This window comes from Delphinus delphis, chromosome 11, assembly GCF_949987515.2.
Source record: "Delphinus delphis chromosome 11, mDelDel1.2, whole genome shotgun sequence".
Taxonomy (NCBI): Eukaryota; Metazoa; Chordata; class Mammalia; order Artiodactyla; family Delphinidae; genus Delphinus; species Delphinus delphis.
The window spans coordinates 92,352,027-92,373,241 of record NC_082693.1 but is presented as its reverse complement, the minus strand read 5'-3'; the positions used below and the strand labels follow the sequence as shown (position 1 = coordinate 92,373,241).

General features: G+C 51.9%; 1 protein-coding gene and 1 pseudogene across 5 annotated transcripts in view; both read left to right on the top strand.

Annotated features, from left to right (window-relative positions):
• The first annotated feature begins 1,331 nt into the window (after positions 1 to 1,331).
• LOC132433338 (succinate dehydrogenase [ubiquinone] cytochrome b small subunit, mitochondrial-like) lies at positions 1,332 to 2,025 on the top strand (annotated as a pseudogene).
• Positions 2,026 to 12,412: 10,387 nt separating this feature from the next.
• Positions 12,413 to 21,215, top strand: part of PLA2G6 (phospholipase A2 group VI) — a 49,901-nt gene continuing 41,098 nt past the window's right edge. The window contains exons 1-4 of one of the 5 annotated variants that reach the window (XM_060025646.1): positions 16,722 to 16,870; positions 17,073 to 17,133; positions 18,789 to 18,915; positions 20,954 to 21,207. In XM_060025646.1, the coding sequence (XP_059881629.1) occupies positions 17,108 to 17,133; positions 18,789 to 18,915; positions 20,954 to 21,207 (407 nt within the window). In that variant the 5' untranslated portion in view covers positions 16,722 to 16,870; positions 17,073 to 17,107. Of the gene's footprint in view, positions 12,475 to 16,721; positions 16,871 to 17,072; positions 17,134 to 18,788; positions 18,916 to 18,949; positions 19,251 to 20,818; positions 21,208 to 21,215 lie in introns of those variants that run through there. The other 4 variants (XM_069541210.1, XM_060025647.1, XM_060025649.1 and 1 more) reach the window with 4 other exon arrangements.

Below are 21,215 nucleotides of genomic sequence, written 5' to 3'. Positions count from 1 at the left end.
AGTTAGCCTGTGGGCTCAAATCCCAGCCTCACCCACCACCAGCTGAGTGACTTAACCTCTCCCTGCCTCCTTTGTAACCTGGGTTTACTAAAAGCGCCTGCTTCATAGATTGTGAAACAATTTCTTGGGTTCACACTTAGAAGCATTGGGCACAGTGTCTCGTATGGAATAAATACTGGGTTAGAGAGAGATGAGTCCTCTGGAGTCCCCTAGAACACTCCCTCTGAGAACCTGCGTCTTCCCCAGGTGAGTGACTCGAAGCCAGTGAAGACCTCACCCTGCACAGAGACCCCACCTCCTGTCAATAGGGAGTGGTCTTGTTGCCAGTTTCTAGGGATAGAGCCACCCTCTGCCAGCACAGTCCAGCAGACCTCTAACCGGCCCAGCTAGTCCCTGTTCACCTGCTCGAGGGTCCAAAACACCAAACAGCACCCAAGCAGATCCCTGTGGGACCCTGGTGCACAGTAGGCACCTTGCCCAATAGTAGCAGCTCAGTAACCAGGCTTGACCCAAGCCAGGATCTGCAGCTCAGATCGCACCCCTGGCTGACCCCAGAGTGGGGCATTCCTTGCTCCGAGCCTCAGTTTTCCACCTGCAGGGTGAGAGTCTAGAATTAGGGCAGTGGTCTTTAAACAATCTCAAACCACAGTAAACTTTCTTCACATGAAAGTTGACTCTGCAGAATGTCCCTCCTCGTAAAACAGCTAGAAGCTGGGCTGCTACGGAGGAGACCGGGTTTGGCTTCAAGGTTCCCCTGCTGAGGGTTCTCTGGAGGCCCTTCCTGCCCTGAGATTTGATTTCCAGGCCCCCATGAATGCCTGTCCCTGGACCCTGGGGCCTCCCCTGCCCCGCTCTGCAGGGCAGCTCCATCAGCTGGGCTGGGTCCCACATTTCCTGCAGGGCCCTCTACTAGGTGGGAGTGATAATCAGAGGCACCCCTTTCGGCACCTTCAGGCACCTTATATTGTCCCAGTTCTTCCACCCACCGCATGGCCCACATCAGTTTCTTCTTACAGCTTATTACTTCTGACTATACTTATTCCTATTACGTTTATGAGATGCTTCCTTTGAGCCAAGCACAGCGCTACATGCCTAAACCTGTTTGCATAGTATATATTTTCCCATAGTGTATCTTTTCTCCCACTGCTAAACAAAACAATCATCCGAAACAAAAATTATCTGTACTTTTTATCACATTTCAATATCTTTATAAATTCAACTTTTCCTTCTTACCATAGCCCTCCCCAGTGAGGCGGAACGGTGGTGCAGAAACAGTCATCCTCATTTTAAGGCTGACGTTCTGGGGATGATCTTGAGCCTTCAGGAGCGACATGGGGACTCTCTGGAGGCTGAGTGTCCTCTGTAGTGCCGGAGGAGGGCGAGCTCTGTTCCTCTAAATCCCAGTGGTCAGACTGGCTCAGGTCTCAGCATTTCTCTGGGACCGACCTACCCCAGGATGGTGTGGAATACAGCATATTCACCTGTCACCCAACCACCATTCTGCTTCCAAGGCTGCATCTCTCCACTGGATTGGTGAGAGGATTGTCAGTGTTTTGCTCCTGGGCCTACTTCCAGCTGCTTATTTGTGTTTTGTTGGTTTGTTTTGTTTTTAATATTTATTTATTTGGTTGCACTGGGTCTTAGGTGCGGCAGGCGGGCTCCTTCGTTGCGGCATGCGAACTCTTAGTTGCGGCATGTATGGGGGATCTAGTTCCCGGACCAGGGATCGAACCTGGGCCCCCTGCATTGGGAGAGCAGAGTCTTACCCCTGGACCACCAGGGAAGTCCCCCAGCTGCTTATTTGGATCCTTGCTCTGCGATGCACTGCTTCCTGGCGGCAGCCCTCCCTCTTCATAGTCACTGAGGCATTGGACCACCTGCATGTTCGAGGGGATGCATGGCAGAAAGCTGTCAAGGCAGGCCTTTTGGTGCCCTCGGCTTTCACCTCTGCTGGGTGGGCTTTGTTATTTCAACTATCATGATGTGGGCATCTGCAAAGCTGTGGCCGTGCTGTGGAAGCTCTGACCCTTTAGACATAATACCTTGAGAATTGATTGTAGACCAGCTCGCCTTTGCTCCGTCATGCCATTCAACTCACAATAACAAGGAAATAACAGATAAGTCCACTGGTGAGACAAACCTCTTCTCCTAATCACCTGGTTATTTTATTAAATTTTTAAAATTTTTAAAATAATTAATTAATTAATTTATTTTTTGGCTGCGTCGGGTCTTAGTTGCGCACGCGGGATCTTTCCTTGCGGTGCGCGGGCTTCTAGTTGTGGTGTTGCGGGATCAATAGTTGTGGTGCAAGGGCTTAGTTGCCCCACAGCATGTGGGATCCCCTGCACTGGAAAGCGGATTCTTAACCACCGGACCACCAGGGAAGTCCCCTCCTGGTTATTTTTAGAATGTAATCTTTGAGGAAAGATGTGAGAGGAGTTGCATCCAAAAAGCTGTCAGACTGAGTTCTGTATGCTGGGGAGCTAATGGGGTGTCTCTCAGCTTCTCACAAGACTCACAGTATAACTAAACATTATATATGAGCTTTTGCCTTTTAATTTATCAAACTCTTACAGGGAATTCAGCTTTATTACTCTCAATATCCGATCAAGCATCTATATTTGTCCTAGGATGATGGAGAAAGGGAAAGACTGTTATTTCGTAAGTAAAGGCTTGGCAGAAAATTAGGCAGTGTTCAGTTTTTGCAAACATCCCCTCTCTGTTCAGTTGATACCAGTTACCAATGGTTCTGTGTCCCAGGGAAATTTGAAAATTAGAAATGCTGATATTTCACATTACTGATTTCTAAATCCTAGGAAGAAGAGCCTGGAGAGTTTCTGAATATAGAGAAGTTCCATGGAGGGAAGAGGTCCCTTTATAGACGTTTCAAATTGTTACAGATTCTAAACTGAGACTTAATCCTCAAATGTGTTTGTTTTACTGGTCCTAAAATAATCTGTCCACAAATATAAAATTATAAGTAGTAAGTTGTTTTTTTCCCACTGTGGGAATCTCTAATGTGAAAATGTATTCTATGAAGGTAAAGTTTTTTAAAAATCAAATGCTATATAATAAAAAGTAAATAAATAAGGCAAGCTGAGGTTCTGACTGATTTATGGGTTCAGTAACTGTCCAGGGAGTACCCTCCTGTTGCTGGGTGTGCCTGATGCCCTTAATCCTCTTCCCACATCTTAGGAGTTTGATGTTGCAGGTGAGGAAATTGAGACTGTGAGTGGTGAGGAAACTTGCCCAATATCACACAGCTAGTCCCCAGCAGAGGAGGACTTGAACCCAGGTGGTCTGACTCAAGGGCCATGCTCTCCCACTGCCCAGGGCCAGGCATAACCATGGGCTTTGTTGGAGAGAGATGTCCCCTGTCACGTGGCCATTCCTCCCCCTCTTCTCCCTTCCTACTTTTAAATCATAAGGCAAACTAGGGAGGGGCTGGCAAAGGGTGTCCCTGCACTGAGCTGCTGTCTGCAAGGGTCCTGGGTCTGGGCTAGAGATGGTCCAGCAGGGAGAAAAATGAGTTTGAACAAATCCAGACAACCGTAGTAACTACTGTTGTCCCGTTTATGAGACACTTCCCTTGTGAACCTTTTATCTCACAAAACGCTGTGAGATGAGTGTCTTTCTTGTCTCCACTGTGCAGATGAGGAAACTGAGGCTCGGAGAGGCAATGCCATTTGCTCAGGACACCCCAGTGAATAAAGGCCCTCACGACCTCTGTGTGAATATGAGCGTTTCACTGCCACTTCACCAGCTTTGGGTGTTCCCTTTTTTTTTTTTCTCATGGCCACGCCACATGGCATGTGGGATCTTAGTTCCTCTTCCAGGGATCGAACCCATGCCCACTGCAATGGAAGCAAGGAGTCTTAACCACTGGACCACCGGGGAGGTCCCTGTTCCCATTTCTTAAGTTCTGCTAATTTTCTAGGCAAATAACATTGTCTTGTTTAAATTTACATTTCTCTGAATATGAATGGGCTTGGACACATTCCCTTACTTTTGCTCATCAGTTGAGTTTCTTCTCTGCAAACTGACATTTCAGGGTACTGAAAAGTACAGGTACATTTCTCTGTACTCTGCAAACTGACATTTCAGGGCCCTGAGACTTAGAACTGTACAGATGCCCTTTTTTCTCCCACCCCTCCATCATATTTTCCCTCTAAAAACTTTTTCCTCCTGACAGCTTCAGTGTACTTGGAAATCTGCCACTCCTAGTCTGAGTCCTTTCCATGCCCCGAGCCTGTAAACCCATAACCTTGGGCACCTCGTTTGTCTGCTACTCTTCTGCCCTGCCAGCTGCTCTGGGCTTCGGAGAGAAACTACCACCATGAACACGACACCCACAGCAACAAGACTCCACTGCGAAGTCCTCCTCCAGTCACAGCCAGGCACTCGGGGTCCCTGATCACCGCCTCCCTTCTCCAAACCCCATTCTCGCTGGCCTCGTCCTCGCCCCCACCTGCGAGGCCCGGCCTCAGCTCCCTGCACTGTTCATCCCCTCTCTCTCAATCCCGGCACAAGCTGCTCCTCCTCCGGCCCCAAAGCTACCTCCCTCTCTTCTTTCCTGGACCCTCAGACTCACCCTCCGGCTCCTGTCCTCTCAGCCCCGAAATTTCCCCAAGCGGCTGCCATCTGTAACACCCACTCCCCTACATTTCGCTCCTCCACCCACCCAACCTTTGCCTTTTCTTCCCTTTTATGGCCAGACGCTCGAGTCGTCTCTGCCTCTGAGCCCTCCCTGCCCCCTCCCCTCCCAGCCTCGCTCCAGTACCCACAGTCCTCTGAAGGGACTCTTGCTGAGGTCCACGTGACCTCTCTGTTGCTAAATCCGGGCCCGTGTTCCGTCCTAATCTGTCTTGTCCTTTGACAGCCCTGGACCTTGTTGCTCCCTCCCCTCCTCCTTTTGATACACTCTGGCCCCTGGGTTCCAAGGCGTGGGTTTCTCTCCTCCTTTTTCAGTCTCCGTCTCTGGTTCCTCTTGACCTCTCGGTGATCAGTGATGCTCAGAGCTTCCGCCTTTGCCCACAGTCTCTTCTCCCAGGGGAATCTTATTAACCCTCAAGAGTCCAGGCGGCATCTGATGCTGATGACTCCCTAATCTCTCACCTGCGCGCCTCTGTGTCTCAGGGGCCAGATCTTCTTAAACAGCTACACAGTAGATGTGGATTTCCCCCTGCCCTCCCCCCATCCCTCCACCCCCCCGACCCCCCCCCCCACCCTCGCTTCCGGTACGTCCAGCCCACCACAGTCACAGCGCCACTCAGTGTCACCCTCCCAGCCTGCACCCCTGCTCCCCACACATTTCTCAGATGGGTTGGTGACACCACCTTCCAATCAATCACCTTAGAGAGAAACCAGGCCACCATCCTTGCCTCACCCCCGTCCCTCAATCCCACAGCTAACCCATCACCAAGTCCCCGTGGTCTCCTTAGCTTCCCTCCATGCTCCGCTCTCTTCGCTCAGCCATGGTCTCAGTTCAAATCACAGCATCTCTCCTCCTGGACATGGCAACGGCCTCCTGCCTGGTCTCCCTGCCTCCAGCACCTTCTAATCCAGCCTCCAGGGGGAGAGTAGAGAGAGCTTTCTAAAACCTAAATTGGACCCGGACACTCCTGGGCTCAGAAACTTCCACGGCTCCCCACTGCCTTCAGAACAAAGTTGACTCTCTCCACAGACCTTCTAGGTCTGGCCTCTGCCTCCTCTGACTGCCCAGCTCTCACCCCTCCCTCTGGGCTCTTCCATACCGCCACACTTTGGCTCCTGTAGACCCCTCGACCGGAAACTCCCTCCCCAGGTGCAGCTTGTCCTCCAATACCCAGCGCACAGGTCACGTTCCTCAGCGAGCTTCCCGAGTAACCCCCGGGCGGACCCAGGCTCCTGCCCTCACAGCAGGGATGGGCCCCCTGCACAATGGCACTTTTCCCTCCGAGTTCGTGTTCCGTGTTTTTGTGGCTGTCTTCTCCTCTTAATCCACAAGTTCCTTAAGGACTAGAAATACATCTTTTCATTTTTGTGTCCCCAGTGCCTAGCCCCGGCCGTCATGCGGTTGTGGCACAGTAACTATTTGCTGGATGAATGGAGGAGTTGCCCTTGCTCCGCTGGGGCTGGGCCGTGTCCTAGGCTGGAGCAGTGGGGCAGGCTGGGCAGGGGAGGGAGGGAGGGAGGGAGGGAGAGGGTATGGTTAATTTCCTAAAAGGTCCTTCTGCCCTGATAGTGGAGGCTGTGTCCACTCGCTGGCTGTCCGCTGTGCCCTGCCTGACCGCCAGTGGCAGGATCCTCGGGGAGTCCCTGCCATTCCCCCTGATGACTACTGCGTCCCAGAGACCATTCGATTCAGCCTGCTCACAAATGTGTGATTTGCAGCAGAGTTTCGGGAGCCCCTGGGACATAAACAAGGGCCACCAGGACAGAATGTAGATCATCCAGGATAATTCAAACATGCATGGTTGCCCAGTGGGTTCTGCCCATGTTCTTCCTTTGGGACCTCACCTCCTCTCCCTGCCATTTCACTCACCGTGCCTGGCCCCTGTCATCACCCAAGGCTTCAGACCCCCTCTCTGCTCTTGGCCTCTGGTGGTCTTCTCTATCTTGGAATCACCTCCTTGAGGGCTGAAAGGGCCTCTGTAGGATGCTGTGTGCCCAGCACCCTCTTTTCTCCTGATAATTCTGTGCATGCCCAGCTAGAGTGGGAGCTGCCAGAGCTGATGGGCTCGGGGGTGGGCACACAGCCCAAGCTGACTCAGTGAGAGTCATTTCCAGGAACTAAGGGAAGAAGCTCAGTCCATCTCCAGTGCTGAGAGCTGTAGGTGGTGCGGGGGCTACGTTCCTCGCTCCTGGGCAGAAGAAGCCAGAGAAGAGTGAGATGGGTGTGCTGAAAGACAGAGGCCGTGGAGGGCCTGTTTAAGGCTCACCGTGAGGTCCCTCCAGCATTTGGCCGGTCACCTCTTTCTTGGATTCTGGGAGATTCTCTGGTTACTTTCCAGTCTTTTTGCCTGTTTGCCGGTGCTAATTTGAGTCGGGTTTCTGAGGCTTCCCATCAAGAGAGTCCTGACTCATTCTGGTCTCTTTCTTCTTAATCCCATAGAACCCTGTGCCTCTTACTCAGTCCTCTCTTCCAAAAGCTCTAAAATTATGGTGGTATTGCCATATTAAATTAATTTATATACATTTTAGAAAACTTTAGGCTGAAGACTGGCTGGGAATATGATTTACAGTTGCTTAAGCAGGGAGGTTTCTGTCATCACAAACAAAAACAGAACCTCATTGCCTTGTCAATCGGTGTAGTTATTTGGGATATTTGCAACTATCCTAGTTCCTCTTCTTCCGGCCGCCTGGTAGGACTGCATTTCCCAGCTCCCTTGAGGTTGGGTGTGGCCACGTGATGCGCTTCGGCCAGTGAAATGTGAGCAGAAGACTCACGCGTCACTTCTGAGCGGCGGCTTTAGGACCCAGGGCCTGATTCACCGCATCCCCAGCCCCGTGTAGAGCAGAGGCCCCCTCAGCCTGGGTTCCCGAGTGATTCTGATAAACAGGACGCCCCGCCCACCACCCTCCCACATCAGACACACAGTGTGAACAAAGATGTTAACTCAGTTAAGCCAGCGAGACTGTGGGGTTGCTCGTTACTGCAGCATCCCCTAGCCTATCCTGCCTGACGGAGTCTGGGGCATCATCTGCTGTCAGTTCGTGATCTCCTCAGGAAGACCGGATTTGCCTTTATTCCAGTGCCTTTTCACAACAAACAATTATCTCTGTATTTGAGGCAACTTTGTATTCAATTGTGAACTTTAAGGACAGGAATGGGTATCTTTTTTTGTTTTTCTTTTTTGCGGTACGCGGGCCTCTCACTGCTGTGGTCTCTCCCGTTGCGGAGCACAGGCTCCGGACGCGCAGGCTCAGCGGCCATGGCTCACGGGCCCAGCCGCTCCACGGCATGTGGGATCTTCCCAGACCGGGGCATCGGCAGGCGGACTCTCAACCACTGCGCCACCAGGGAAGCCCAAGAATGGATATCTTTCGTGTGACCCCACACCACCAGGAGTGAGGCCGTGCAGACAGTAGTAGGCACTTCATAATTGCTGGCTGAGGACTTCCCTGGTGGTACAGTGGTTAAGACTCTGCGCTTCCACTGCAGGGGACACGGGTTCAATCCCTGGTCGGGGAAGATCCCGCATGCTGCACGGCTCAGGGGGAAATAAATCATAATTGCTGACCGAAGAAGCTTAAGTGAGGATGAGAAGCCCAGGAGGAAGAAGACAGGGATGAAGGCTTTGCACACTCTGACCCTCATGAACCCCCCGTTGGACCTCGTCCTGAGAAGCCACATCCTGCATGATCCCCAGCGCACGGCCTGCATCTTTGTCTGAAATGCCGTCTGCTCAGCAGGCTCTCCAAACCCTCCGCATCCTTCAGAACCCAGGCTCAGGCCAGCTTCTTGGCCAAGCTTCCCTGGCCTGCTGGCCCTGAGAACCAGCCTCCCCTCAGCCCACAGTCTGTCCTGTGAGCCCCTGAGCTGGGCTGAGGGACCCCCAAGTGGGGAAATCCTGCCTTTGTTGGCCAGGACTGGCTGTCCCCCTTAGGCTGGGAGCACACGTGGCCGCAGCCTCACAGCTCAAGGTCACCTGTGCTCGTTTCCCCCCTGAGGAAGGCACAAGCCCCGATGGCCCCCTCCTCAAAACAGAGCCACCTCGTTACTGTAAGCATTACACAGCTGCCTTGTGGCCTCTGGGCCCTTCAGTCAACTCTTCCACTGCAGCAGAATGATTTTTTTTCTAGTCACTTCCCTGCCTGTAACCATTCTGGGGCCCCCATCGCCCGTAGGGCAACGTCCTCAGGCTCAGCCTGGCACTTGTGACCCTTCGTGCCTTGCCTCTGGGGCTCACCTGCCCATTCACCTGCTCACACAGCAGGTTCCAGCAACACCTGACCTGTTGCCGTTCCCCAAACAATCCACACAATCTCACGATGTTGCCCTTTGCCCATACGGCTCTTTCCACCGGGCTTTCTTACTTTCCTAATCCAACTGGCAAACTCCCATTCAACCTTTGAAACCCAACTTAAGATCAAGGGTTGGTGTTTTTTTTTTTTTTCTGTAAAGGTCCAAATAGAAATATTTCAGGCTTTGTGGGCCATACAGCTTCTGTCATGATGACTCAACTCCGCCACTGTGGAAAGTACGTTCATACATAAACGAATGGTGCTGTGTTCCAACAAAATTTTATTTCCAGGAACAGGTGGCAGGTGGGATAGTTTGCCCACCCCTGTTCAAGAGTCATCTCACAGATCTCCCCAGAAGACAGAGTTCAACCATGCCTTCTCGCAAAGCCCTCTGTACCTTCCACATTTTGTCATAATACAAACCCCGATTGTAATGATTCTACAGTTGTGATGATTAAATGGGATGGTGGTCACACCATCATCTCTCACCTCACCTGGGTTGCTGCAAGAGCCTCCTCATTGGTCTCCCAAGCCTCTGCCTTGCCCTTACAGTCTATTCCTACAGAACAGACACAGTTTGTTAAAAGGTAAGTCTGACAGGCCACTCCTGTGCTCAAAAACTTCCCGTGGCTCCCCATTTCCCTCAGAGCGAAAGCTAAAGTTTAGAAATTGTCCACAGTGTACTACAGGCCCTGATTTCCCTTCAGCCTCATTGCCAACTACGGAGCACAGGCTCCGGACGTGCAGGCCCAGCGGCCATGGCTCACGGGCCCAGCCGCTCCGCGGCATGCGGGATCCTCCGGGACCGGGGCACGAACCCATGTCCCCTGCATCGGCAGGCAGACTCTTAACCACTGCGCCACCAGGGAAGCCCTTCCCAACTTTTTAATTATAAAAATGTTCAAACACACAGAAAATGGAAGGATGAATACAAAGGCACTCATATACACAACCCCAGATTCAACACACTAGGTTTTTTGAAAGTAAGATGGTAATATCATGACACTTCACCCAAAGACTTTAGCAAAACACACTCTATGTCTGACCTCTCTGTCTTATTGTCTGTCTTTCCCAACAAGACTGTGAACACTGTGACGGCAAGGATTTTGTCTATTTTCTTTGCTGTGGTTTCCTCAGCACCAAGAACACTGCCTGACACATAGTAGGTCCTCCTGCCGTGTAGGGAAAGAAAAGTCAAGACAGGTCTTGATTCTGGTTCTGCCTCTCGCTGACATGTGACTCTGTGAATCATTTCCCCTGACGGAATCTTGGTTTCTCATCTCTAAGGTGGAGATAATAGTACTAATTCTCAGGATTGTCGTGAGGATCAAACAAGGTAAAAGTGTAAAATTCCCCGTGAGCATGTTCGTTAATTTCCAGCTAACTCTTTGAGGAGGGGACTTGGGTCGACTTTGGGCTCTGGGATGACTGTAGCTGCAGGGAGCACAGCCCCTCAAGAGAAGCTCTTTGGCTTGAACTGCTCCAAAGCGAAATCCAGCAGAAACTGAAAGGAGTACCTTCTCGGTGCTCACTTGCCCCCTCCCTTTCCACTGCTTGCTCATTCAGCGCTTCCTACCGACTCCGGATTCTTCATCTCTTGCTTTACCCACTCATTTAATAGTTTTCACCAGAAACACCCAAGGGAGGGGCACTCAACTTCATCAGGCCTTGAATCTATTGTATTATTTTCTTCTATTTATTACTTTCTTTCTACTCTATTTTATTAATTTCCTCTATGGTTCTTTTAGTGTTTCTAAAGATTGATCCAGATGATTGATCTCTCTTCCTTGGCCTTTTCTGCATTTCAGATTCAGTTGTGTGTCTGTGTTGCCAAACCTGCCTTGTAGACTCACCTTGAATACGGGAGAGTATTTGCTGAAGAATGGGACTCATCCTGTTGAACCTCTGAGGTTTCCCAGGTCAGATTGCTCAGCAGTGGGTGGAATACCTGACCTTTTGCAAGCTCCCTGATAACCATGGCCCTAATTTCAATTGTTTGGGGGTGCGGAGGGCAAGATACATTTCACTGAGAATTCTGAGTCTTCTTCCCATTCTCTCAACTCAAAGCTGAAACTCCGAACAAAATTTTAATCTTAGTTTAAAGGAACAGTTTCTTCACCCGTAAAATATGAACAAGAGTAACTACAATCCCCAGATGATGGATGTGAAGTCAAGTTACTTTGTAACTGGCAAAGCTCTGTACAAATAGTACTTACTGTGGTTAGTTTTCTTAACTTGTCTAGATTCTTAACTAAATCTTGTCCCAGTTACATCGGCTGCCCCCAGTCTGGGCACTAATATCTTGGGACAGACAGGCAGAAATATTCTTCTATTCACAGGAATAACAAACAGAAACTACCCTTCCCATGCCAACAGAGAGCAGTTTGGACAATTTATCTAGATCTAGGGCTGGGGAATGATTAGGGGGAAGAAAATGCGTCTAACCAAGCCTGGCAGGCTGGACAGGGGACATGATCTGTTCAGGCAGAAGCAGATTTGTGACTAAAACCCAGCCTCCTCCCTTCTATTTAATGCATTCTCAGCATTACTAATGATAACAACTGTCATTTATTTTTTAATATTTTTATTTATTTATTTGGCTGTCTCCAGTCTTTGTTCACACGGGATCTTTAGTTGCAGCATGCGAACTCTTAGTTGTGGCATGTGAGATCTAGATCCCTGATCAGGGATGCAACCCAGGCCCCCTGCACAGGGAGCGCTGAGTCTTAACCACTGGACCAACCACCAGGGAAGTCCCACAACTGTCATTGATTGAAATCCCACTATGTGCAGGCAGGGGGACTAATTTATCTCTAGTCATCATAACAACCCCGTGAGGTATTACTGTGCTCACTCTCAGATGAGTTCACAGAGACCAAGTCATTTGCCCAAGTTTCTACTAAAAGTGCTGCAATATTTCCTGAGATCGGCTTGGGGAAGGGCTGCCAGAAACCAAGGAATAATTTTTTTTTTTTTACCATAACTAAGTATTTTTTGCTTATACTAAAAAATCATTGTTCAGCTGAAATCGAAATTTAATCCCGTATTTTTATTTGCTAAATCTGGCAACCTTAGCTTGGAGGTACCCGGCAAAATCAAAGCAGGTTCCTGCTTGTTATGCCCTAACAGATCTTTGTTGGTTTTGTTTTTGTCTTTACGAGCCGTCGTAAAAGGCAGGTTCAGACTTCAGGCCTCTGACCGTTTTAGTGGGCTGAGGGCGGAGAACGGTGAGACCCCTGCCCCCCATTAACATGTCTGCCAAGGAGCGGTAACGCGAACCTTCCGCCCCGCACAGACGTGGCCGCGCCCCGCCGCCGAGGATTGGCTCAGCCCAAAGCCCGGCCTCCCTCGGCCATGGGAGCCCCTTCCATTGGGCAGTTATAGAAGATGGCGGAGCCCCGCCCCTGCCTTCCTCTCGCGAAGCACAGACTTCGGTGACTGGCGGAGAGCCGTGGCCGGGTTGTCACGTGGCCCGGGGCGCGTCTGTTTGCGGAAGTAGAAGGAAGTAGAAGTGCTGAGTTAGCCGAGGTGAGTGACGGCGCGGGGAAGGCGGGGCCAGGGGCACCTTTCCCAAACCTTCTTCGTGTCCCAGACTCCTTGGACTTCACCCCGACCGTCCCGCAGGCTTCCCTCTTGTTCCCCGATTCCGAGGCATGTCCTCCATTAACCCTTTTTTGACCCCTAAATGCCCCCAGCTTCCACCCTTTGATCCCCAAGCGTCCCCAGCTCCCATCCTGTGACCGCTCTTGTCTCATCTCTAACTTGTGTTCCCTCAGGGACCCCAGCTGCGACCCTGGGTTCCCCCTCTTTCTTCCCTGTGCGTCTCTCCTCTATCCCGTGCCTCACGTTCTGAGTCAACCCCTTCCCGTCGTCCCCCGGCTCTCAGTGCCTCTTAGTGCCCCCAGCTTTCAGTCTGGTTCCCAATCATTGTTCCCAGCTTTCTTTCTGTGCCTTTCTAAGTGCTCCCGATTTTTCCGCCTCTGTGTGTTCCCACCCGATCCCCCACTGCATCTCTGTCTTCTGTGTCCCTCCATCTGTCTGCCCTGTTCTCCATCACTCTTCCCCATTTCTAACTCCCTGCTTCTCCCTGCTTATTGTCTCCCAGGTGCCTCCAGATTTCATCTGTGCCTACGCCCCCCATGCTCCCTCCTCTCCCATAGCCTAGTCACCCCAGAGTCTCCCAGTCCCCCAGTCCTGTGTCCACCTCCTGCTCCCACCGATGACCTGGAAGCTGGTGACAGGAAGTGTGTGACCCTTGTGACCATGTGACTGGAACGGGCAGGCCGGTGGGTGTGGGACAGGGAGGGCACAGGGCTCAGGGACCTGTGCACATGTTTTGTATGGACTACTCACACGACCTCAAATACCTTCCCTTCCCCTAAACTTCTGAGTCTTTCCCTTCACCTGCCCTCTTACCCACCCAACAGGATGTCAGGCAAGTTTGGTTTGGCACCACAGATGCTCCACCCTTGGGCTGAATGCAGTGTTTTTGTTATTGTCTCTGCCTTAAAATTTTCCTGGAGTTTGTAGGCCATTTCCTGTCTGAGTCTCAGTTTCCTCATCTGTGACAGGGGGATTGTTATTTCCTGCCCTCCTCAGGCTGCCATGAGGTTCAAAATTTGAGAAAATGTAGAAGGCAAAGCTTTGTAACCAGCATGGTCCTGTGCAAATGCATGGGTTTGCTATTGTGTCATTGGCAGAAAAGGGAAAGGGACAGAATGAAAAATCAAGGAGGGAAAGACAAGTCTTGCATTTAGCATGTACAGATTTATTGACCATCTGCTATGAGTCAGGCTCTTTTCTGTGTTATTCTTACCGTTTATTCATTCATTCCTCATTTATTTCACAAATATTAGTGGACTCTTTGCTATATTCTAGGCTACCTTCATAGCCAATGTTACTCCCATTTAAATCAAGAAGGAAGAGAGGGCAATTGAGTTGCCTGAGTTCACACCAACTGATGTGGTTGGAGCTAGAATCTGAAGAGAGTACTTTATAACACCAGAGCCTGTGGTGGGATTGCTCTGCTCTGTAAGGGTCACTACTGTTGTCTAAGTGCCCAGGGCACTTTTTCCCTTCCGTGGGTTACTTTCTTATTAAATGACAGTATCCTCAAAAGGGAATTTCCTTCTCACTCAGCAGAATGACATCACCGAGAGATAAAGGAAGGAGAAATTTAAATGCGGTGTGTGTGTGTGTGTGTGTCTGCGCGTATGTACTGGGTGTGTGTGTGGGAAGAGGTAGGGGCTGTAGTGAAGGGGAGGTCTTGTGTTACAAGCTTCACTTTATAGAATGTGGCTCCTGGGAGAGCATTTTAATAGGTCCGTGCCTTAAATGCCTCTTCTCTTTTTTTGTCCATCCTCATTTTTTTTGGTGATCTCATCCAGTGACATAGCTTTAAGTACCATCTCTACTCTGACTCCAACTTCCAAATTTATATCTCCAGTCCAGTCCAGACATTTTCGCTGAATGATAGACACACACATATTTGCTCCCTTAACATCTCAAACTTAGGAATTTCAAACTTAAAGTACTTAGACTTAAGCACCTGTATCCATCCCCTTCATCCCTTCCCTCACCCTCTACCAAAATCTGTCCCTCACACGCACTTTCCCATCTTTAGGAAATGGCAGTATTCTTTTGGTTGCTCTGGCTCAAGCTGTGAGATTATCCTTTTTTAAAAAAATACATTTATTTATTTAGTTATGGCTGCATTGGGTCTTCGTTGCTGCGTGTGGGCTTTCTCTAGTTGTGGCGAGCAGGGGCTACTTATCGCGATGGCTTCTCTTGTTGCAGAGCATGGGCTGTAGGCATACAGGCTTCAGTAGTCGTGGCGCACGGGCTCAGTTGCTCCGTGGCATGTGGGATCTTCCCGGAACAGGGCTCAAACCCGTGTCCCCTGCATTGGCAGGTGGATTCTTAACCACTGCGCCACCAGGGAAGACCTGTGAGATTATCCTTGATGCCTCTCTACACCCCGCATCCAGCCAGAGTTAAGATCACTCCTTTGCTCTAAGCCCTGTAATAGCTTCTCCTCTCAATGTACCTGCCTGGCTCCCTGTTACCTCTCTGACCTTACTGGCTTCCTTGTTGTTCCTGGAACTCACCAGGCATGGTCCAGCCCCAGGGCCTTTGCACATGCTCTTCCCTCTGCTTGGAAAACTCTCCACCTACATACCCATTTGACTTTTGCCCTCATTTCTTTTAAGTCTTTATTCAAGGTCAAGTTCTTGGTGAGGACTTGTTCACCCTATCTAAAATTTTAATCTCCACATGGACACTTCCTGTCTCCCTTCTTTCATTTATTTTTCTCCTTGGCATCTAATCTGAAACTCTGTCTTTATTTTGCCTATTTGTCTTCTTTGTTACAGCCCCCTCTAAAATAGAAGTTCTAGGAGGGCAGGGATTTAATCTGTTCTGTTCACTAGTGTGTTCTCAGCAGTTGTAACAGTGCCTTCCACAGGATTGGTCCTTGGTAAATATTTCTAGAGTGAATCGTAAAATGGTCACCCTGTATCATGCCACCAGCCCCCAAATGTCCTAAAGTCATTGGGGTCTCCCGTGCTGGGGAACTCCAGCAGCAGTTCTGGGCAGTTTGCTTCCAGCTGTGGTCCAGCTAAACAAAGTGGGGGAAAGAGACACCTTTTCCTTTTCGGAAAGGCCGTTTTGCTCTGGCCCATGTGAACGGCGGTGCACTGTTCCGCGAGAGCCTTGGCTTTGGCACGCGGGGGTCTGCACATCAGGCCTCACTCAGCCACATTCCATGCGGGATTCCTCCTGAAGGCTGCTTGGGGATTACGAGCTGGGGCTCTGGATTCCAACTAATTGGGTTCAGATCCTGGCAAGTTACATCACCTCCTGTGCCTCAGTTCCCTGTGTGGAACATGGGAAGAAGTATGCCTTCTCTTATGAGTGTTCTGAGGAATAAGTATGATCGTTACCCCCAAACTTGGTGAGGCATCTGGTGCTCAGTGGGCACTGGATGGATGGGGCAGTGTTGTTGGGTGCGAGGTGACAGGAGCCAGCCCTCCCCCATTCCTCGATGGCTTAGGGAAGAGTCTGGGAAGAGCTGAGGTCAGGGTGAGCATTTGGAGGGATGTTTTGTTTGGAGGCAGCCTTGGAGGCCCAGACGCTCGGACGAGAGGTAGAAATGCCGTTTCACCTGATGCCTACATTCATCCTGTCTTTCCTCGTGCACTAATTGAGCGCCTGCGTGCTCCGTGCAGGCTCTCTGCTAGCGCTGTCAGGAGTCCGAGGAAGAAGGCGTGAGTCCAGTCACCAGGCAACACCTCCCATTTCCTCTCTCTGGGCCTTGTTGCCCCGTATGCCAAACAGGGATAGCGATCGCACTGTCCCTGTCTCATGGGCATTTGTGAGCTTTGAGGCAGCTGACAGACGTGAAAACCCCCTGCCAGCCATAAAGCGAGGTGGCCTTGTGAGAGGATGTGCCGTGGGCCAGCATGCAGTGATGCGCTCGTGGGCTGGGAGGTGCAGATGGCAAGCGCTGCAGGAAGGAAGTCCGCGGGGGTCAGGGGAGGCGGAGTGCTCTGATCTGACCCTGTGTTCTCAGCCTGTCCTGCCAGGGCAGGGCACGGGGTGACGTCGGCTGCACCGGAGGCTGTCCTGTGCCAGTCGTTCCAATCATGGGACATCCTGTCATAAGCAGCTGGGGCTCACAAAGCCTGATTTCCAACTCAAGCAGTTCTGTGTGTGCTTCCAGAATCCCCATGTGGCCCGTCCCGTGAGGTCAGCCACCTGGCCCGGCTGTCCTGGCACGCACCTCCTGAGCGGCCACCCTGCCCCTCTGGTCCAGCAGCGAGCTTGACGAGTTCTCTGTCTGGAGTATGAATGAGCTCAGCTTCAAGGACCGAATTTTCCAGATCAAAGCCCAGCAGGTGCCCCGTAAGGGATGCCCTGTGCTGGGGTGAGCTCCTGGGCATTTCTGTTGTGGTCAGAGTGGCTGAGGAATGGGACATGTGGTGTGTTACCACCGCACAGGGTGAAGAGAGGAGGGAGGGAGGGGTGCCTCAGAGGTGCTGGCCCCCCGGGGCCTCCAGTTGGTTTATTCATTTGTTCTCATTCATTCACCAAACATTTACGTTATGCCCACTGTGAGACGGGAACAGCATGCCAGGTGCCTGGATAAACCCATAAAGGGGGGATGGGCCACCTCCCCCCAGCCAGCAGGTATGGCATCACCATCCCAGGCTAAGTGGTCAGTGGGCGTGCACTGGGCGGGGTGGGGCACGGAGGACGGCACACGTGCGCCTGGGGCTGGGAGGAGGGGAGGCGCAGGGTGTGATTCTTGAAGGAGGTGGCACGTAAACTGAGTCCTGAAGGATGAGAAGGGGTTTATTCATCTGTCTGACAGCCCTTTCTTGAAAGCAGGCTCTGGGGCAGGTGAAGACGGCAGGGAGGACAGTCCAGGCAGGGGACGGGGATGGGTAGGGGGTGGGGGGAGGGGTGCAGGTGGGGTCGTGTGCGCAGGGACCCTCCACGCTCCGAGTGGCAGCTGCCCCCCAGCCCAGCGCCCATCCCTGCAGCTATGCCGGAAAGAACTTGGGCTCCAGGGTCAGAGGTGGCGGGGACAGGAGGAAGGGAACAGAAACGAGGCCAGCCTGTTACAGTCGGTCCAGGATGTGGCCCAGGGTTTTCATTTCCTTTCTTCCACCTCGTGATGACAGTGGCCACTGTTTGTGTGCCCAAAGTGGCCAGCGTCCCACTTTCCCTCCACTGTGTCATTCATCCTCACGCCTACCCTGGAAGGCTGGAGGAGGGCCAGGCCTGTCCTTTCTGGGGCCAGGCTGCTGTCGGTGTGTGTGTAGGGCACCCTCGCCACCAGCCCTGGGGACCCTGAGGAGGGAGGCTGTCCTCTGGAGCGGGACATCTGCCTTCCATCCAGCTGGACCCTCACGGTGACTCTCCTCCTTAACCCAGGTGGGCCGTGGGCGCTGGTTGCTCCCGACTCCCCAGCTCCCTGTGAGCGCCTCTCCCGGTGCTGCGGCCTGCCCTCTGGGAAGCCTCTGTGCTGCTTTTCTAAGCCAGGCCTGACCCGCCCACGCCCCCTGACTCCCCACATGCAGGCCCCAGAGGCTCAGCCTACACTCCCACTTTCTTGTTTTCTTTTTTTCAATTTATTTTTATTTTTGGCTGTATTGGGTCTTCACTGCTGTGCGCAGCTTTCTCTAGTTGTAGCGAGCGGGGGATGCTCTTCCTTGCTGTGCGCGGGCTTCTCATTGCGGTGGCTTCTCTTTGCTGCGGAGCACAGGCTCTAGGCGCTCGGGTTTCAGTAGTTGTGGCACCTGGGCTCAGTAGTTGTGGCTTGTGGGCTCTAGAGCACAGGCTCAGTAGTTGTGGTGCACGGGCTTAGTTGCTCCACGGCATGTGGGATCTTCCCGGACCAGGGCTCAAACCCGCGTCCCCTGCGTTGGCTGGCGGATTCTTAACCACTGCGCCACCAGGGAAGCCCACTCCCACTTTCTTTAAAAAATATAATAGAGCTTGGGCTTCCCTGGTGGCACAGTGGTTGAGAGTCCGCCTGCCGATGCAGGGGACAAGGGTTTGTGCCCCGGCCCAGGAAGATCCCACATGCCGCGGAGCGGCTGGGCCTGTGAGCCATGGCCGCTGGGCCTGCGCATCCGGAGCCTGTGCTCCGCAACGGAAGAGGCCACAGCAGTGAGAGCCCCGTGCACCACAAAAAATTAAAAAAATAAAAAATATAATAATTTTCTATACCATTTGGAAAATAGGGGAAAGAAAAAGAAATTGCCCATAAACCTAATACTCTCATCTACCCTTAGTATTTTGGCATGTTTTCTATCAGTTTTTTTTTTTTTTTGCAGTGGCTTTGCAGGCCGAGCTCGCAGCCCAGAACAGCACAGGGAGCATCATGGACTCATTGCCACCGAGCCTATAACGACGCCACGTGCTTTCCCTGAGTTGTTACCGCCTTCTCAGCAGTGGCCTTTAGTGAGCACACGGTGTCTGGGGGGTAACATGTCATAACTTACAATTCCCCTAATGCTGGCTATTGAAGCTGCTTCCATTTCTGTGTCGAAACAGAAATTGTTATAAAGCATATTGCCGTGCATGCCATGTGTTCTGTTTTGGGGGAATTCTTTTCCGGATACCAAGTCCCATGCCTTCTCTTGGGGACCCAGCCCCTCTCCCCTGGCTGTGGGGAAAGGCGCAGGTACCCAGCTCCTCTGTCCTTTCAGCTCCCAAGTGTGGAAGAAAGAAGGACCTTGACATAGGTCTAAGCATCCTCATGAACGTTCTCATTTAATCCTCACCGCACGTGAGAGGTGAGCGTTGTCCTCGTTTTAAAGGAGGAGAAACTGACTGTCACAATCTGCTCACACCACATCAAAAAAGGAAAGACATTACAAAGCTTCACAGCGTTTTCAAAGCTCTTCAATCATGGTCTCTAAGCCTCAGTTTCCTTATCTGTAAAAGGGGGTGATGGAACTAAAGAGGGCTAATGTTTGTTGAAAGTTACTATCTGCCAGGTACTGTTACTAGGCACTGTTGTGATCCCCATGTTACAGTTGAGGAAACTGACTCAGAGAGGTTAAGTAACTTGCCCAAGGTCACACAGCTGGTCAGTGGTGAGGCTGGGATTTGAATGCAGTTTTTTTTTTTTTTTTTTTTTGCGGTACGTGGGCCTCTCACTGTTGTGGCTTCTCCCGTTGCGGAGCACAGGCTCCGGACACGCAGGCTCAGCAGCCATGGCTCATGGGCCCAGCCGCTCCGCGGCATGTGGGATCTTCCCGGACCGGGGCACGAACCCTTGTCCCCTGCATTGGCAGACGGACTCGCAACCACTGCGCCACCAGGGAAGCCCTTGAATGCAGTTTTGCTCCCAAGCTGCATGGTGTGCTTTGGCCATCTGCCTCCTACAGTTTGTGAGAATTAAATGAGACAGTTACGTGCAGTGCTTAGCTCAGGGCCTGCTGCCTAGTGAGTGCTTAGTAAGCGTCTCCTGGTGTGATGATGACTGTTGACCCTGACTGCCTTTTTAGATCATCCTTTGTAGGCCTCTTGCTTTTCCTTTCATCCCTAACGTCGCTCCTCCCTCCACCCACAGGCCAGGGTATGACTAGTATCCACTCACATGTCCACGCTCTCCCGTGCTGCCCACACTCGCACGCTCTGGCCTGCAGCTGACCTGCTCTTTTGGCAGGTGACATCCTGGCACAGAGGCAGGGGTGGCCTCCAGCCAGTTGTCATGCAGCTTTGGTGGCACTGCCTGAGGAAGGTAGTGTGCTTTCTGGGAACCCAGGAAATAACAAGGCATCTGATTCTGTTACCCAAACTGGGGACAGTTTCCATAGCAGAAACTGTGACCCTGTGGGTAGGAAACAAAATTTCCACCCAAACCTATGGCAGTGTTTCTAAGTCTTTACGTTCATGTTCATTTCCGAGGGGCTGCTCTGGCGTTCTCTCAGAGCTCTTTGGGAAGCCCGTGGTAGCAGGCGCCAAAGGTTTTAGACAAATGCCCCCGATGGAGTGTGAGATGACCCTGGTCCCTTTGTGGCGTCCAGTAGAGAGGGGACACTGGTTTTGTTTGTGGAATTCAAATGACCAGTGCTAAGCTCTTTGAGTTCCCAAAAGTTAACTCCATACTTTACAGAGTGAGAACACCCCGTTTGCACAGGGCAGTGTCACCCATCACGTGCGTTCATGTCTGCCATCTCCTTTGATCACAGCAGCCCCGCACTGCAGATGAGGAAACCGAGTCTCTTTTGGGGAAACTGCGTCAGGGGGCAGGACAGTGCTGGTCACCTGTGCACAGTGGCAGCCCTGGAACTTCTCATCAACCCTTCTTCCCTCCCACTCAGTGCTGTTTCTCTCTCTTTCCCCTCCTTTCCAGGTCCCTCCAGGCCCAGAATCTGGGGAGCAGCGCTGGTGGGGAACCACCTGGGTGCCCGTGCAGGAAACCGCCGTGTGAGGTGAGGTGCGCATGGGAGACTGAGCCCGGCTGACCAGAGACCCCGTTTTCTTCCAGACTGAGGGGGAAGGTGGCGGGGCCTCCCCGCCGGCCCCACGGAGGATGCAGTTCTTTGGCCGCCTGGTCAGCACCCTCAGCGGCGTCACCAACTTGTTCTCCAACCCATTCCGGGTGAAGGAGGTGGCCGTGGCGGACTACAGCTCGAGCGGCCGGGTCCGGGAAGAAAGGCAGCTGTGTCTGTTCCAGAACGCTCCCAGTCGCACGTGGGACTGCATCCTGGTCAACCCCAGGAACCCCCAGAGTGGATTCCGGTGGGTGA